The 19,796-nt window shown below is 43.2% G+C and overlaps 1 protein-coding gene across 2 annotated transcripts in view; it reads right to left on the minus strand.

Annotated features, from left to right (window-relative positions):
• SAY1 (Ubiquitin-like superfamily protein) overlaps positions 1-17,598 on the minus strand; it is a 62,799-nt gene extending 45,201 nt beyond the window's left edge. Inside the window, exons 1-3 of one of the 2 annotated variants that reach the window (XM_087670370.1) lie at positions 17,347-17,598; positions 17,157-17,253; positions 13,324-13,385 (exon numbers count right to left, since the gene is read on the minus strand). In XM_087670370.1, coding sequence (XP_087526496.1) covers positions 13,324-13,385; positions 17,157-17,231 — 137 coding nt within the window. In that variant the 5' untranslated portion in view covers positions 17,232-17,253; positions 17,347-17,598. The remainder of the gene's footprint in view (positions 1-13,323; positions 13,386-17,156; positions 17,254-17,346) is intronic. The other variant, XM_087670363.1, reaches the window with a different exon arrangement.
• Between the last annotated feature and the right edge of the window lie 2,198 nt (positions 17,599-19,796).

Consider the following 19,796-nt stretch of genomic DNA (forward strand, 5'->3'; position numbering starts at 1 on the left):
GCGAGTCATGATGCTTGCCATTCAAGAGTCCGATGATTTGGCAAAGCTTGTTACAGAAGCTATTCATCGTCCTTCTTTGTGAGACAAGTCCAAACTCACTTCCAGTGATAAGGTGGAGTTAGTAAAGGCTCAAGCACATTGAGATAAACTCAATGCTCGCATTCACTCATTTTTATCTCTCATGTACTACAACTGTTATCTCTCATATTGAGCATTTGACGGTGGCCCGGGAGATATGCTTGGAGCTTAATCAGATGTACAATCGGATGACCATCATGAAGCGAGTTTCTTTGGAAGTGTAGATGCGGACCATGAGTTTCAACAAGTCATCTTCTATGCAAGAGCATATCAACAAGCTAAGGCAGCTTCAAATGCAGGTTCAAAACACAGGGAAGGTGATCACTTCTGAAGACATGGCAATAACGCTTCTTTCACAGTTACCACCCTTTTTCAGTGGTCTTTATTCCGGCTTGATTGGTTCAAGGTGATCAGAGACTTTTCGGTGGGAAGGGTTAGTTCCTATGGTTTTGGACCAAGAGGAGCAATTAAAGGGACCAATGCTTCTAAATCTGAGGCCTTGGTTGGTCAGTCCTCTCAGAAGAAGGGAAACAACCAAAAGAATAAGGAAGACAAATCCAAGAAAAACAAAGAAAAGCGGTCTACTTGTCACACCTGTGGCAAAATAGGTCACTGGAAGAAGGATTGCCCCGACAAGGAGAAGAAGGAGAAATCTTCAAAGGATTTCGGAGCAGTGGCTACTCCCTGATCAACTACTTTTGTCCATTTGGAGGCGGTTGAGGATTTGACCTTGTTGACTTCTGATGTTGCGTTGACGGCCCCATATGCTCGGGAGTAGATTGCTAGCAGTGGTGCCTCATGGCACATGACTCCTTCAACAGGTGTTACTTATTTGCGACCTTTGTCAGAGTGCAGCAATGCGGAAGCATAGGACAAAGATTGAGAGAGAGTGAATACAGAGAGAAGAGAGAGAGAGAAAAGGAGATAGTGTAAACGCAGAAAATCTGTGATGTAGTATCCTGTATAAGAGTGCAGAAATACACAAGGGGGCAGAGGAAATATCTGTGTATATCTCCGACTTGATGACCTCGATCTCCGTCAGCCCGAGCACAGTCTATCTCAGCCAACAGATCTCAAGATCAGAATCTGAAAGAATGAATGCTGGAGTGTGCCACAAACCGGCTATAAATAGCTAAAAAATAGGAAATAACTACAACAGGTGCCGACTGCATTGAAAAATTGTCTGACTGCAAGTGCTGACGTGGCACCTGCTAACATGGCACCGCCGTACTCACTCTCCAGGAAATGACTGGCTAACACCTCCTCTCAGATCTTGGACAAGCCAAAAGACTGAGGGATCAGGAATGCTGCCGAAGAAGAGCCTGGGAAAGCACCTTCAAGAACAAATCTGCAAGATTATCCTCCGTCTTGCAAGACTCCACATCAATGGTCCCATCCAGAAGCTTCTCCCAAATGAAGTGCTATTGGATCTCAATGTGCTTCGTTTGGGCATGGAATACAAGATTTTGTACCAAGGCAATGCAACTCTCATTGTCGCACCGCAGAAGATTAGGACAAGTCTGGGGGCAGCTAAGCTCCTCCAACAATCTCCGAAGCCACACAACCTCACATGTGGTGGAAGATGCAGCCCGATACTCTGCCTCAATAGAAGAAAGGGCTACCGTGGGCTGCTTCTTGCTACTCCAAGAGATAACACCTGTACCCAAGGTAAAACAGTAGCCTGTAGTAGACCGTCAGTGGTCCACATCGCCAGCCCAATCCGAGTCACTCCAACCTACAAGAACCAGATCTGAAGCATTTGAACCTGTAGGATAAGAAATCCCTAAGTCAGAGGTCCCCCTCAAATACCAAAGAATCCTCAGGGCAGCCTGCCAATGCACCTGTTTGGGTTCAATCATGAACCCTGCCAAAAGACCCACACCAAAACAAAGATCAACACGAGTGTTGAGAAGCCAAATCAAGGATCCAATCAACTGACGGTAGCGTGAAGCATCCATCACGGGAGAATCGGAGTGTGAAGTGGCCTTCCAATTCAGATCCATAGGAATAGTAATGGGCCAACAAGTCTCCATCTCAAAAGTTACCAAGAGCTCCTGAATGTACCTCTGCTGAGAGATGAAAACCCCCCTCTAAGACTGATAAATCTCGTGACCCAAGAAGAAATGAAGAAGCCCCAAATCCGCCATCTCGAATGCCTGATGTAAAGCTGTCTTGGTCTCTCGGACCTTCTGTGCATGATCCCCTGTCAAAATCAAATCATCAACATATAACACAAACAACACATGACCAACCTCAGAAGCGTGCACATAAAGCTGCGGATCGGCCTTAGAGTGCCGATATCCCAACTTCGACTGAAGAAACGAGTCAATCTTCTTGTTCCATGCGCACGGAGCCTACTTGAGGCCATACAAGGCCTTCTTCAACCTGTAAACTTTCCCATCCAAGGATCCAACCAATAAACAGGCCATCTCCTATGGCCAAACAAGGCAAGAATAGCTCGAATAGTCGCCATACGAGCAGTGGGGGCAAAAGTATCATGGAAATCAATGCCTAGGCGCTAAGTAAAATCTTTAGCAGCAAGACGAGCCTTGTGCTTGTCCAAAGAACCATCGCTAAGGTACTTTGGTCTTGAAGACCCACTTGACACCCATCACCTTCTTGTGAGAGGAACGAGACACGAGACGAAGCGCCATTCCTCTCAATAGCCTTCAACTCGGCTTCCATGGCCTTCCACCAATGATCGTACTGCAAAGCCTCCTTCACTGAAGTGGGCTCACGATCCTGCATAACACGGATCAACAAACAATAGTTGGAGCAAACAAGCTCCGAAGAATGTGCCTAGGTCCTCCGTGACCTCCGCGGTCCATCCTACGGTTCCCACTCCTCAGGGACCCTCTCGATCCCTGAATCTCGGAGGGTGTCATGGGCCCAACGAGGAGGAGGACGAACCTCTCCCGTCGCTCTCCAGCTGTTGAAGACTCCGGAACATCCACCGATGGAAACTTCTCGAAGGTGGCCGGTGGTAGAGAAGACTCTAAATCAAAAGAAGAATCTCCATCAAGAGGCTCTGGCTCCAAAGGAATTGTCTTAGGAGCCCAACTCTCCCTTGGATCTCCAAGGATGGGGTGCTCCTTACCCCCCTCTGTGGCCGGAACTTCCACGAACGGCACATCTCGGTCCGTGTAGACATCCCGCTTAATGAGATCAAACAAACGATAACATTGGGACTGGGAGCTATAGCCAACAAAAACCTGTCGTCGGGAAGCCGCCTCGAACTTATCCCGCTGCAGCTTCGGAATGTGCACATAAGATGCAAACGAATAGCACATCCTTCTATCAGAATAGACTGATACGCTTGTATGCCTAACCTGTGTAACGTAGGTCCTCGATTTAGTAATATAGGGTGACCCCGCATAACTTCTTTAGGAACCTTCCATATAATGGGTTCTCTCTTTCAAATCATATACTTAGCGGCTCTAAGATTACGGGCGATGCACCATCCAATCAATTTACAAATTACAAATGCTTGAAAAAGCTCTATCGACAATTCTCAAGGTAATTCTTTTTACGCACAACAATGTATTGAACCACTTCGACGAGCCTACGCGTCAGGTACCCACCATCAGATGTTCGTACTGCAGTATCCACGACTCCCTTGCAGGGCCCATAGCAAGAAATCACATATTCTATTAAAGATAAGCGTCACACCCAAAGATCCTGAAATAAGAGACATCAGGCTTCGTCCCGAAGCAAGCCTCAAAAGGTGTCATCGTGTCAACGGCCGAAGTGGGAGATCGATTGAGGATGTGAACTGCAGTAGCCACTGCCTCGACCCACAGAAACTGAGGTGTCTGTCGAAGCTCCATCATGGTACGTGCCATCTCAATCACACTTCGGTTCTTCCACTCCAAAATGTCATTCTCTTGGGGAGTGTTGGTGTTAGCAAACTCCTGGTGAATGCCCCTATCTGCACAAAAACGAGCAAACTCATTAGACATAAATTCACCTCCCTTGTCTGAACGCAAGGTCTTCAATCGCCAGCCAGAACAGTTCTCCTCAAAGAGAAGTCAATCCTTGAATTGAGAGAAAGCCTCCGACTTCAAAGTCAAGAAATGGGCCCAAGTCATCCTGTTGCAGTCATCTACGATCAACATGAAGTACAAACTCCCTTTCAGGGACTCGGTTCTCATTGGGCCACAAAGATCCATAGATGCAAGCTCCATGGGTGAAGTAGACCGCCTAGAAGCTTTGTTGGGAATCGCATCCCGATGCAGTTTCCCACGAATGCAGGAGACGCATGGCTGATGGCTCACCACTATGTCCGGCAATCCTCGAACAAACGACCCTCGCAACGCCTTCCGAAGGTACTCATAGTTCAGGTGGCCAAACCGAGCATGCCATAGCTCGGACTATGTCTGAGAAGTAAAAAGAAGAGAAGTAAGAGTTGAAGAAGACTTCAATTTATAGACGTCATTCTTCTCATACCCCTCAATCCACGATCAAGGACTCCAACAGTATCACTGTCAAACTCCACCAAGAGACCAAGAGCACAAATCTTATGGACCGAAAGTAAATAATATCCCAAACCTGGCACATGCAACACCTCAGAAGTGTGGGTACCACCACGTCCATCTGGAATAAGCTGCATCTCACCCCGCGCAGCAATAGGCATAGAAGAGCTGTCTCCAATGAGAATCTGCCCACGCAAAGGTCACAAATGGGTAACACCAACGGAAGAAGAAGTCATGTGCCGTGAGGCACCACTGTCCACAATCCACTCTCGAGTCTAGGGAGCTATCATCGCAGCATCAGAAGTCTTCAATGTAGAGTCCTCAATGACTGCTAAGTGTAGAAAAGCAGCTGATGAGGGTGCAGCCACCGCTCCAGAATCCTTCATGTCCTTCTTCTTGGTATTCTTCTTGTCTTTGTCGGGGCAATCCTTCTTCCGATGACCGGTCTTTCCACAAATATGGCGAGTCGATTCCTTCTCCTTGTTCTTCTTGGATTTGTTGTCCTCCTCCTTCTTCTTTTGGTCCTTCCCCTTCTTCTAAGAGACTTGACCAAACAATGCCTCCAATTTGGAAGCATTCTGTCCCTTCAATTGTTCCTCCTGGGCCAAGACCATAAGAACTAACTCTTCCCACCGAAGAGTCGACTCCCACCCTGATGCAATAAGAGCGGAATAAAAGGTACCGAATCATGGCAACAACTAGGACAATAAAGTGATCGCCATGTCTTTGGAGGAAATAGGCTTCCCCGCATTTTGAACCTGCATCTGAAGCTACCAAAGCTTGTTGATGTGTTCCCGAAGTAAAGAAGACTTATTCACAGACAAAGTCCGCATCTGCACCTCCAAAGAAACCCTCTTCATCAAGGTCATCCAATTGTATATCTGATCGAGCTCCAGTCATATCTCTCAAGCCACCATCAAGTGCTTGATGTGAGCTATCACGGCTGTGATGCAAGACAGAAACAAAAAAGATCGAATCCTGGCATTCAATTTGTCCCAATGAGACTAGGCCTTGGTTAACTCCGCACGAGCATTGAAAGAGAATTTGGACTCGTCCCTCACCGAGGGGCCTGTTAATCTCCTCCATTACCAGTTCTGCCAAATCACAAGACTCCAAAATGGCCAACATCATCACCCACCAGATGCGGCAATTGTCACCATCAAGCTTTTGATCCGATGGAAGAGCTGGTAGGATAGGCACCTTCTTGTCCATGATCGCATGGAACTCCAAATCAATGTCTATAGACATGTTAACCTGAAATACCTGCACAAACGCAAAATCAACCCCCTTTGACTGTGAAAACGCAGCCTTCTAGAGCTAGTTCCTCTGCTACCCAAACCTTCTTCACCCGCCGGAGGCGATGAAAAGGTAAAATCTGCAATGGAAGGCCTCAAATGCAACCTTCCTCCCCTTCGAACAGCAATAACCTGCAGCAAATTCACCGATTAGACTCCTTTCCCGCACGCCCACACTCGCTTCAGCCTTGATCCGATGCGCAGCCCTCCCGCTCGCCCTCGCAGCCTTGTGTCGCGCTAAAATCTCCTCTTCAAATAGGTTCAGCCCTCAGTCAGTCCATCTTCACCACTCTGATACCATGTCAGAGTGCAGCAATGCAAAAGCTTAGGACAAAGACTGAGAGAGAGTGAGCACAGAGAGGAGAGAGAGAAAAGAAGACTGTAAACGCACAAAATCTACGGTGTAGTATGCTGTATAAGAGTACAGAAATACACAAGGGGACAGCGGAAATATCTGCGTATGTCTCCGACTTGATGACCTCAATCTTCGTCAGCTCAAGCACAGTCTATCTCAGCTAACAAATCTCGATCAAAATCTAAAATAATGAATGCTGGAGTGTGCCACAAACCGGCTATAAATAGCCGAAAAATAGGAAATAACTGCAGCACAATAAAAAACTGTCCGACTGCAGTAAACTGTTTGACTGCAGGTGCTGACGTAGCACTGCCATACTCACTGTCCAGGAAATGACTGGCTAATAACCTTCGCATGGCCAAATTCTCATCGGTGACAATTCATCTATTCCTATACAGGGAGGAGTGAAATGCATCTTATTCCAGATGGACGAGGTGGTGCTCATACATCCGAGGTGCTTTACGTACCAGCCCTGGGGTACCATCTATTTTCGGTGCACAAGATTTATGCCCTCGACCTCTTGGTCAAATTTAATGTGGATTCTTTTCGGATTCTTGATCGTGAATCGAGATAGGTTCTTTCTTCAGGTTACAAGGAGAATGGAGTCTACAAGTTGCAGTCTTATTCTACCATGACTTCTCTTCTTCTTACCTCACAAACTCAATACCAGCTTTGGCATGCTCGGTTTGGCCACCTCAATTATGATTACCTTTGGAAGGCGTCAAAGGGATAGCTCATTCAAGATTTGCGGGATATTGTGGTGAGCCAGCAGCCTTGTGTATCTTGCATCCGTGGAAAGCAAACTCGTGATGTTCCCAGCAAGGCTTCGAGGTGGTCTTCAACACCCTTGGGGCTTGTTTCTACCAATCTTTATGGACCGATGAGAACAGAGTCCCTTCGAGGAAGCTTGTATTTCATGCCAATTGTGGATGGTTATAGCAGGATGACATGGGCTTACTTCATGAAGCTGAAGTCGGAGGCTTTCTCCAACTTTAAGGATTGGTTGCTCTTGACCGATCAGGCTAGAAGCTTAAGACTTTACAATCGGATAAGGGCAAAGAATTTGTTTCTAATGAGCTTGCTCGTTTTTGTGCAGATCATGGTATTCACCAAGAGTTTGCAAATACAAACACCCCTAAGGAGAATGGCATCTTGGAGCACAAGAATCGTAGTGTGATCGAGATGGCCCGTACCATCATCAATCACCATCAGATACCTCAGTGTCTCTAGGCTAAGGCTATGGCTATCGCAGTTCACATCCTTAATCATTCCCCTACTTCCGTTGAACCAACCTTCCTTCCATGGATGGGTGGTAAATCCCTAATTACAACTTAATTACAGCAGCAAATAATAAATGCAAATCTGAAAATACAAATTTACCTACTGATCTTGGACAATGCACACTCAATTGGCCCCAAAATTGACACCCCTTTTGGTATTTCTTTAGCTTTATTGAAGAAGAAGTTGATTTACAATGGGATTCTCCTAATCCCCTTCGTAATTCAAACTCCCCTTGATGTCCAAAGTGCAACAAGTCTTCAATCTGATTTGCCCCTTGATTCAAGTAATTATTTGGCCTTCACCCACTTTATAGATGATGAAAATGACCCAATTTCAATGGTTGGCTAGTCCTCCACCTGAATTTAGTTAAAATTCACCTTCAGCCCTGAAAAATCCAAGTCTTGGAGCTTCCAATTTCTAGCATGCTTCCCAAGGCCGCTGCTAAACCCTAATTTGTGCTGTAAATTAGGGTTTACAACAGAGAAATTTGCAATTTCTCAGCCTCCAAGGATCCAAATGCTGAGATCTTCGAAGCAAGGCTGTGAAATGGCTGGGAGATGAGAGAGAAAATTCAAAGTTTTGTCTCGAAGAATGACTGAAAATCAGTCAAATGCAGTTGCTGCCTTGCCACAACAGCATTAAATGATGTCGTTTACAGCTGACATATCTAAATCAGTTGTCACCTTGTACCTAGATGCAATCGCCCAATTGTGGAGGGTCCAAATTTGCAATCGCCTCCTCAAAACTCACTCGTCGTTGGCTGCAATGGCTGAAAATAAGCTGGCCATGGCTGCTCACAACTCTCCACATTTGCTACAGCAAGAATGATCTCGTTTTTTCTCTTCATCAGCCTTTTAACAGCCTGTATGGGCAAGTTTGCCAAGTGGCAGCCTTCCCAAATGGTTTTTCCAACATTATCCATGATTAAATATTAATTTTCAGTCTTTAATTACTGAAAATTAATCTGATAATTATTTCTAATGCCCAGAAAAAATAATCCAAATGGCCAATAATTAAATTGGCTAGACATCTTCCACTCCCAAGTCTCTCTGTGCCATCTTTGACCATTAGATTGACGTTAGGTACCATTAAACGCCACATCTCTAGTGTCACCAACTAACACTTATAGCCAAATGAATGACCTAGGCCAACAATTGAGACCAGATACCACCGAGTACCTGTGCAACATAATGTATAGCAACTTTTGCCTTTGACATCCTGTGATTTTCTTGAGTCCGAAGCTCTTAAATTTACTCTAACCCCAGTTTAACCTCACATATGCAACATTTACTTAATCATGTGATTAAAAATTAATCCACATGTTAAGTGAGGTTTCAAAAATACATGTCCTCATGACATCCACTGTTGTTGGTATGACTCCATGTGAGGCGTACTTTGGGTCTAAGCCAGATGTTTCTTATTTCAAGGTTTTTGGGTATGATGCTTATGTTCACTGGAGTCGATTGAGAGGAATGGCACTTGGTATCTTATGGCGAAACCTCCTCATAACAAGATCATTGGAGTCAAATGGATCTTCAAGACCAAATACCGCAATGATGGCACATTGGACAAGTACAATCCCCACCTTGTTGCTACAAGTTTTGCACAGTGCCCAAGCATTAATTTCCATAGTACTTTTGCCCCTACAGCTTAAATGGCTACTATTTGCATAGTTCCTGCTGTGGCTAGCCATAGAAGATGGCCGGTCTATCAGCTGGATGTGAAGTCTGCTTTCTTGAATGGGGAGTTGAAGGAGGAGATCTATGTTGAGCAACCTCCAAGCTTTGGTTCTTCTGATGGTAAGGTGTACAAGTTGTGGAAGGCTCTCTATGCCCTTAAGCAGGCTCCCCGTGCTTGGAATGAGAAGATTGACTCGTTCCTCCAGAGAAATTGGAGTATCAGCATTCCAAGGCCAACCCCCAGTTATATGTACACACCTGGAGGTCGTGTATTATTTGTTCTTTATGCGGACAACTTGATTGTGATAAGTGACCATACTCGGATGGTCGAGCAAACGAAGGCAACACTTCATGCAAAGTTTGAGATGACGGATATGGAACTTCTTCACTTCTTTCTAGGTCATGAGATCTATCAAACTCCAAGGGAGATCTTTCTTTCCCAACAGCGGAATATACAAGAGCTCTTGGCTACGTGTGAGATGGAGTATGCAAGTCTCTTACAACTCCTATGGACTTGAATTGAAAGGCTACAGCTCATTCCGATTCTCCTTTGGCGGATGCTACCCAATGTGCACAGTTGGTTGGCTCCTTAATCTGGCTTCTTAATACTCATCTTGACTTATGTTATGTTATAGGTGTGTTGGCTGGGTTCATGAGTGAACCCAAGATGGTGCATTGGTAGGGTACTCACAGGATTTTGCGGTTCCTACGGTGGACTCTTGATCTTGGAATCTATTATCCTGCTGGTACAGGTGCTTCGGACTTGATATTTACAAGATGGAGTGATTCAAATTGGGCTAGTAATGTGGATCATGAGGTCCACGACAGGTTATTACTTTACCTTGGGTACTGGTGCTGTTTCATGGAGCACCAAGAAGCAACCCATCATTGCCCTCTCTTCGACTGAGGTAGAGTAGCAAGCGGCATCTTCTACTACATGTGAGACGATGTGGCTTCGCAGGCTCTTGACAGAGCTTGGCTGCCCGCAAACAAGCCCTACTATTCTTCAGTGCAATAATGAGAGTTTCATTGCCTTGGCCAAGAATCCTGTGTTTCATACTTGGACGAAGTATATTGAGATCCAATACCATTTTATTCGAGAGAAGATTCTAGATGTCACCATTTCCCTGGTTTATTGCAAGACGAAGGACAATCTTGCCGATTTGTTTACAAAGGTCCTTCCTCAGGCTTTACTTTGACAACACTCCAAATTCCTTAGCCTTCTGCCGTGTCCAAGATTTGAGAGGGAGTGTTAGACATTAGCATTCCCTAGACAAGTAGTTTCAGATCTGAGCAGTTTCTTTGCAATTGTACTAGGCAATCCATGTGGCAATCAGTTCGTACAACACACGGCACGGAGCACAGGTGCCACATGACACAATCGGCCAGTTTTGTTGCAGTTGATCAATGCAGGACGGCTGCTATCCAATTTGTTGCGTTTAATACAGTCGACCTGCATTATTTATGGCATTATTTCTTGGCCTATTTATTGGCCCTAATTTTAGCAGACTTGCACAGTTGCTCACACAGATTTCAGTCTACAGATCATGTAGACTACCCTCGAGGTTAACGGAGACTGAGATCTTCAAGGTGGAGACATACGCAGACATTCTCTCTGCACCTGTGTATATTTTTACATCCTCATACAATATTCTTCACTGCAGATTTTCTGTGTTTCACTGTCTCTTTCTCTCTCTCTCTCTTCACTCTTTGTCTTGGTCATTCACTTCTGCATTGCTTCACTTTGACAAACTTGGTAGACCATCCTCAGTTGTTGTAACTTTAACATATCAATGGTGATATTAGAAACTAGGCATTAATTAATTAATTGATACTACTCTAAGAGTCAATAACCGCTCATGGATACTTGGAAAATAAATTAGCTTAGCCAATTTAATTATTGGCTTGTGAAATCAATTTTTTGAGCACTACAATATTTATTAAATTAACTTTCAAAATTAATATTCTAAAAATTAATTTAATAAACTCAAAATGTTGAAAAATGGAATTAGAAGGGCGCCACTTGGCAAAACTTGCCCATGCAAGTGGAAAAAATGTTTTTAGGGGCTAGTGGAAATCTATCCCAACTATTGGGAGAGAGAAGGAAACTATTAGAGAGCAAAGAGATACTGCTCATGTGATTTGCAGCCACCATGGACCAGTCCTACAGCAAGTAACAGCAATTTGGAGCTCTCCAGGAGCAGGTGACAGCAGCCCAAGGTCTTTCTGGTGCAAGTGACAACATACAGGAGGGGGCACCAATATTTCTGGTGATCCTAAGATATAGGTGACAACTTCCATGGCTATTTGAGTAGGATAGCAACTTTTTTGTGGCATTTCTTACGATAAAATTCTGAAATTTCTCTCTCTATAACATTCTCTCTCATCCCCCAACCATCTCTCAAGTAATCTCAATATTTTCCAATAGTTTAAGCCATCAAAGCAAGAGATTTCAATCAATCTCTGCTATAAACCCTAATTTACAACAAAAATTAGGGTTTTAACAACCGCCTCAGGATACGTGCTCAAAATTGAGAACCTAGGACTTGAAATTCAATAGCTGAAATTCGGAAATTTCAAGGAGATTCAAGAGGCCAACCAGCCAATATCAAATTTGGGGTTAAATTTGTCTTTCAAGGAGTAGGGTGAAGGCCACTCCCCAAGTAAACCAAGGGGTAAATTGGTTTGGAGGCTTACTGGTCAGTTTTGACAACAGAAGGCACTTGGATTAACAAAGGAGATCAAAGGATCTTGGTTGTATTCCTTCCATTTGCAATATAAGATAAAGAAATACCACAAGAGGCTCCAGTTTTGGAACCAATCGAGTGTCCAATGTCCAAAATTAAAGTGTTAAAGTCTGCATTTTCAATTTAAGTGAATTTTATGCTTGTTGTAATTAGTGCTAAAACAAGTTAATTACCACCCTACCCGACGAGGAAGGCTGGTTTCACATTGACTGGTCAAAACATGCCTAATGTACAGCTGCAAGCCATGGAACAACTAAACAAAATGGTGGCGCGAGAAAACAACCATAAAAGAAGTGATTCACATATTGCATGACAGCAAGATGGCAGTGCCACTAACCACCAAAGCATAGGTTGGAACAAGGGACTCATCTGTTAACAAGAAGGCAAGACTCTACTGACTAGACTGGCTGCTAAGCGACAACATGACTTAGTATTCTCTTGATCCCATTTTTACCAATAATCATGGGAGCACCTCATAACAAAATAATGTGCCAAGCTTCTCTGCAGCAAAGTAAATGTTTCTTAGCTGCCTGGAGAGGAACCCATTTGGAGAAGTGGACTCACATATAAACTGTTGGCACACATTCCAGCACCCACCCACTTGGTCTTATGTTTTGCTTGGATGTTTTCAACTTGTATTGTGGATTGAAAGTTGAAACCATACATGTGATGAGTTTGGAAAAATTGGGTAACTTGGGAGAATTCAGATCAAGCACAGTTGTAAATAGAAGGAAAACTGCATGGTTTAATAGCAGTTTTCCAAGTAGTGGGAGGGAGAGTGACCACCTGGACTGCGGAACTGGACATGGCAGACACACACACAGGTTACATGTTCTGGCATCAATAAGAAAGGCACAGCGCACAGCTGTTTGGGTTTGGGCAGCACAGCAGCACATATAGCAGCATCAGAGGAGTGCAGGATCCTCAAACTTATGCCAAGAATGTGGGATTCTATGTTCCTTAAATATAAGCTTCTAAAATCTAAATATTGAATATTTCTACTTGTTAGTTGGTAAAAATTTACTGAGCTCATGCAAGATAGTTACTCAACACATTAATAACTTACATGTTGACTGATGAAATAGCAATCATGATCTTATAGTTGATATCAATAAGAAAGGCACAGCAGCACATATAGCAGCATCTGAGGAGTGCAGGATCCTCAAACCTATGCCAAGAATGTGGGATTCTATGTTCCTTAAATATAAGCTTCTAAAATCTAAACATTGAATATTTCTACTTGTTAGTTGGTAAAAATTTACTGAGCTCATGCAAGATAGTTACTCAACACATTAATAACTTACATGTTGACTGACGAAATAGCAATCATGATCTTATAGTTGACATCCAACAGTGAGGTAAAACCAAGAAGCAAAGTAGTGCAAGAGGTAACATTTTAGAGCACTGTAACAGTACCTTGGATTTTCTACCTCGCTGAAAAAACTGTTGATAGCAGCATTCAAATCTCCTCCATGTGCCTAAAAGTGCACAAAGACAAGTAAGTTTGCATGTACACGGCTATATACTACCAAAGAAAAAGCGCACAATACTAGCACAAGTATTAACTTTCTATAAATTGATCATAAATGAACTACTTGGTCTCTAGTGCAAAGTCATCCAACAACTAGATGAATATACAGTTCCAAAACAATGTCCTGAAAGTAAAACAAAAATGAGGGCGCATATTCCATTGCACATAGAGGTCATGAGAGAAACATTACCATTGGTCAACCAGCACATTGTCACACATCCCTAGGGGTTGCCAGCTTGGCACTATTACATTCATCTACATAGCTATTCCTCGCATTCTTGCTTTCAAACATCAGGTCAGCATGGTTGGGACACATTTCTCCATAAATATTGGATCAAATTGGTTGGCATGTATATTGTTTGGACACTTCTTTTTCTCCAAGAAAAGAAAATTCTATGAGAATGTAAAAATAGCCAATTTGGCAATTTACAAATACCAAACCATGCGTGCAACCCCTAGATGGAAGAAGCTTCTTGAATCCCAAGTGGGTAGAAAGACCTCACATCGCCACCTTATATGCTTTGGGACAGCATCAAGTGCATCGGAGGTGGCTGTTTAGAGGGGATGCCACTTTCTTGCTTGCCTCTGGCATTGGGCAGGAGGGCAGTTTCTGATCAGGGAGACTTGCAGGGCTGATTAACAGGCCTTTCTTGCCGGTTTGGTTGAAGAAATGTAGCAAGGCTGTGGTAGAAAATGTGCAGAACAGAGAGAATATCAAATGGTGCAGGTTTGGTCACGGAGTCTGGCAGAGGAGCGGCGGATGGGTGGTGGTTTGGCAGGCTCTATCAGCAGTGGGCAGTAGCGGGTGGATCCATGGAGACCCAAACACATTTATTGTCGAGCCTTTTAACCTATCAGGCAGTATCTAATCTCAACTAAATTTTGAAATGTCAGAGGGAAGTTCATACTCCACTAGACAAGTGTCTAGCCCCTTTATACCAATTCATTATCTGAAAAGTTTGCAATAATGAGACTAGGCACATGAAATTGTCCATAACATGCCAAGGGACCCACATTAGCATGCATGCCTTACTATCCAAAAAGCATTGGATTAGCACTTCTAGGTTGGCCATATCATTTGCTTATGCTTATTACCCACATTTGGAACATCGTGTTGCTGCATCGGCTCTTCCTTTAGTGTATCTTACTAGTCCAAAGCTCTTGATGATGATTTCATCTTTTGCCTTTGCTATCCTCTTTCAAGGGGTTCAAAAAGCACATAAAACAAGGATCATTCGCCAATTCTACACACCTTTCAACTGCTATCCTCAGCTGATCCTCATATTGGTTATCAAATTCCCCTTCCTCTTGCTAGTCATCAGCTTCAAGAGGCCAAATTTCAGCTTACTGCCCATGCTAAGTGCCTTGTCCAAGATTAGGAATTGCATTTCCCCCATTTTCAGAATGAGAGGCATCTTCACTGCCTAATCCCATCTCACTATATGAAGACACTCTTGCTACAATACTCAGCTGATTACAATTACAGCACTAAAGCATTGCTTTTGACTTCCAATCAAGTGCCACAAACCCACCAATTCAAGGGAGCTGATGGCACCTCGACAATGAAACCATGAAACCAGCCTCCCTTCTCAACAAGGGTAGATTCATCACCTCCACCAACATTTCAATTGTTAGGCACCAATCAATCTTGTCGTCTTTCATTTGCTACCTTTCCACGCTAGCTAGAGCCCCATTCTTGATAAAATGCTGACCATGTCCGACTATCTCACCAACACATCACCCAAGCCTTTTGCACTAGCTCCTATCACCTAAATCGCTTCCAAGGCTGCCCTTGCTGAAGTTTAAATGTCCAATTGAGTAGATTCATGCACAACCATTTCATTCTTCATTGGTAGACAATGAAATGTGTCTTCAGATATCACAAAGGCACCCAAGATTTAGGCCTTTTTCACAAGGTTGATTCTTCATTCACCTCACATGGATACACAAATGGTGATTGGGTTTGATATTCAAATATTTGTGTTTCTCACAACGGCAACTACTTCATCTTGGGTACATCTTTTTTCTTGCTTGAACAAAAAAGGCATAAAGCAACATTCGCAACCACTATGGGGTGTGTTTGGATCCACAAGCTACATGTTGCAGATCTCTAAGTATACTAGAGAGCTCCAACTATTCTCCACACTCACAGCCAAGAGTGCTTTAGCCATTGCACAAAACCCTACCCAGTAGCCCATGCCCTCACAAAGCATATTGAAGTCCATCATATTCATGTTTAAGATAGGATGTCAACAAGAGACATGCAAATATGTTATGTATCCACTTAAGACAACTTGCCAAATCTATCCACAAAGACTCTTCCTTGACCAACATTCCAAGCTTTTTGGCAAGCCTTGAACTTGAGACCCTTTGTTCCATGATCTATTATCCTCTATACTCTCATAGGTTGCTATATCCCTTTGGATGAATTTGTGCCACCATGACCTCATCTACATTTATTATTCTAAGACCATGTCATGTTCTCCTAGATCAATCTGCCCATACATGGAGGAGGGTTTGTAGACTAGTGTTCAATAGTTTGAGCATCCTAGCTAGCATAAACTATCACTTATGACAATAAGGACACTCAGGACTCTAATTTGTTTAGGATTAGGGTTTCTTATGATGGTTAAGACATTTAGGGCTAGGGTTTTCTATACAACCCATTTTGTGCATTTTAGCACATATGTGTGGCCACTATTCACTATGGTCTATCACTCGTTTAATTAGTCAAATCAACTGATGATGCAAACTGTGGTGAGAAAAAGTAGCTTTTTCATAATTTGTGTATGCCAAAATAAGCAGGCATCCCAGTAACCATTGGTGCTTGGTAATTTATCAAGCCTCAGTACAGTGCTGTTTTAGAGCATCCCTTGTTCAAAAAGAAATTGATTGAGCCTCTTGATAAAGGCTTGAACTGCAGGTCTTGAGCATGAGCAGGCTGCAGACTGAGCACGCTGCACACCTAGCAAATGTATACCATAGAAAAGGGATGGAGTGGAGAATTAACTTGACCTGCACAAACTCCAGGGAATTGCTGAACTGAAAACGTCATGCCATAAAAAATGAGACACACATATAGACTTGCAGATATCAATAGAATGTTACCCTGAAGAGAATCCTTCGCCAACACAAAGCTGAAAACAAATGAATTCAAATGCAAGTTCCATAATTTCCCTAACATGGAAGGGGCTGCACAGATAAGAGCTGCACATATGTGACACTTGATCATCAGACAGCTTTGTCACTCCAGACTTCAACGACACATGTAAGCACCTTCAGGAATGGTATGTCAGTCCTTGCACAGTACAGAGTTCAAATATAGGAACAGATGACACCTTGTTTTACCAATTGCAAGTCTTTAGAAATTGTGTCGTCTATTGAGAACTGAAGCCAAGCTCAGTACACGATCTAGTAAGGTGACTAGCTATGGTCATACAGGCAATGGTTCTCCGTTAGCCCTCCACATAATTATAAAAAGCTGCTCCTTTCCTTGTTTCTCAAGCAAAAATGTCATGGCACATTGCTGAAGCATTCAGACGTACTTGGAGCACGGGTCCGTTTTCCAAACCTTTTAGTTGAATTGAAACATATGCTCGTGAATACCAGGAGCATACATGCCGAGAAAGTACATACAGCCACACGGTACAGGCACATTGAACGGATATAGCCTGGCAACTTATCAATCAGATTTTCTTAATTCGGGCACAGCTAGAACCTGAAGCTTCTCGCGCGCCACCGCTTTTGATGCGCCTGTGACATTTATAAACATTTGGACTTGCTCTTGATCCATGGCCAGTCAGAGATGAGGAAATCTGCAATTGAAAAGTTCGCATATGTTAGGAAGAGGGACGCCACAAAACGAAAACCCTACGAGACAGGATTCGCAAGGCCGATCGATCAAGTACCCGAGAGACGAAAGCTGTGGCGGTCCTTCGATGAATTCTCGCTGGGAAGGCGAGGTGTTTGGGGGCGGCAAGGTGCAAGCTAATGGAGGAGATCCTGAGCCGTAGGGAAGAGGAGGAATCGGGCGAGAACGGAAGCGCAGAGAACACGCTTGCAACAATCAACAATTAGTATCTCAATTCCCCTCTTCTCTCTCTCTCTCTCTCTCTCTCTCTCTCTCTCTCTCTCTGTGCTGGTGACAAAACAAATGATGCTGATCAATGTCCAAAAGCGCTTTTCCTTCCAAAAAACGCCTCCATTGCATATACGTATGTATTTATATTTTTATTTTTTCAGTTTTACATTTCATTAATATTCCATATATTCCTCCCACGGCTTTGGGAAGAGACTGGCTCTTCAATTAATAATAATGATGATGATGATAATTATAAGGAACAAGAGATATCCTATAGGATGCCACACCTTTCCTGAAGCTTCTAGCTCTAGACATAAGCATTAAACGGTATGGTCTAGCAACCAAAAAGACAAAATCAATGCAGCAAATGGTCCATCATCTAGCCATCCAAAGACAAAATTAATGTAGCACATTACACATGAAGAGAAATATGAAAAAACTTCAAATGTAGGCTTACACCCATGAACGTCCAATTGGGAGCAATGGCTAGACAACACATTCATGATGATGTTTTGGGTAGATTACCTTAGGTTGTTCCTTTTTGTGAAGTAAGCAATTTCACTATAGAGAGATGTGTATTCATACAATGTAGTGTGCATGCATTGTTATTAAAAGAACATTTAGCGGTAGTGCCATGTTGGTTTTCATAAAGTCTAGCAAGTAACATGAGCCTGGGATTTTCAAACCGGTGAAAGTTGAAGAATGTGCCACATGAGGTTGACTTCACTTGCGACACCTTTAAGGAAGTTAAGTTAGCCTTTGTGTGGCATTATCCTTACGAAGCATTATATTTAGGTAAATTGTTTTTCAATAGCATCCAATAATGCAAAACTAGATAAACCAAAGATTGTTTGCCAAACCAACCTTCATTCACAAGTTCATCATATTATAATAGATAATGTTAGAAAGGCTCATGTTACTAGGAAGTGCTTGCTTTTAGTATCTTCCATTCAAAAATACATACTTTCGAACACCTCTCTCTCTCTCTCTCTCTCTCTCTCTCTCTCTCTCTCTCTCTCTCTCTCTCTCTCTCTCTCTCTCTCTCTCTCTCTCTCTCTCTCTCTCTCTCTCTCTCTCTCTCTCTCTCTCTCTCTCTCTCTCTCTCTCTCTCTCTCTCTCTCTCTCTCTCATATGTTGCACATTACTTATGTTCAAGTTAAGTTTCTTATACGAGTAATTCAAGCTCCATCATGAAGACTCTAGAGAAGTGTATTAAGTTCATGGCTTAAGGTCGCTTGTAGTAGAAATGCACTCAACAACTGATTATGCAACACGATGCTTCAGAAATTATGTAAATTAGGGCAATGATTGTATGAAGCTTTTAAGTAAGATTCATGGAATAAGTACATCCTAAGGAAGAAAAAAGCATATGTTATTTCTTAAGAAAGTGGATGCATATGATTATACCAAATAAGATTACAAAGACAAGCATGCTTACAATTAGGGACATCCTATGCTTCCAAGACCTAATCGTTGAGCTACGATATCAATCCTTCCACTTGTTGAGAGTCTTGATTACTTTGTCTACTTGAAAGTCTCGCCAACCTTTCATTTTTATTGCCTACTTGCCCTTATGGTTTATTAGAGTACTCCATATAGCCATAGGGCCTATCTGCCTATGCCAAGAGTCCTTCTTCTTGCTAAACAGGCCATTCTACTTCCTCCCTATTCATTCCAAACATCTAAGAGAGTGCCTCGACAGGGTATAGTTTTGTGTCCCTATGGTTCCGTGCATCAAACCATCTTAGTAACCAACCACTCGTTGCCTATGGGAAGGTCCAAATGCATTGGAGTGGGGAAGAGTCTCCTCCCCTCTTGCCCTCCTTAGACCAATCAAGCCGCCCCACCACTCCTTTCCTCACCTTTACTAGCCTCACTACAATGACATAGTCTTTAATTGCTAGTTTTGTATGGACCACCTAGATCTTATCTATCCAAGTGAGCAACCCCCACTTGCCATCAGAGAGTGGTGCATTAAGTATTGCAACCTTGGAAATCCATTGCTCATGTGCCTCCATCCTCAACAATATCTTGCCATATCTTAGACTTTTTCTAGCCCAATTCCCCTGTTCCAAGTAGCCTCAGTAACCATGTTCCATGGAATTGCATGCCACCTTTCCTTGTCACAAAATGTCCACAAGTAGGATTCCACCACTAGCATTATGATTTTATCCAACAACTAAGCTATATTCCCTCTACTAGCCAGTCCATCTTTTGCTTCAGTGTGACACCCAATCCACGAGTGCCCCCAAGTATCTGAATGTTTGACCAACTTTG

Source organism: Lygodium microphyllum, chromosome 3, assembly GCF_053477565.2.
Source record: "Lygodium microphyllum isolate KBCC chromosome 3, Lygodium_microphyllum_v1.1.10, whole genome shotgun sequence".
NCBI lineage: Eukaryota > Viridiplantae > Streptophyta > Polypodiopsida > Schizaeales > Lygodiaceae > Lygodium > Lygodium microphyllum.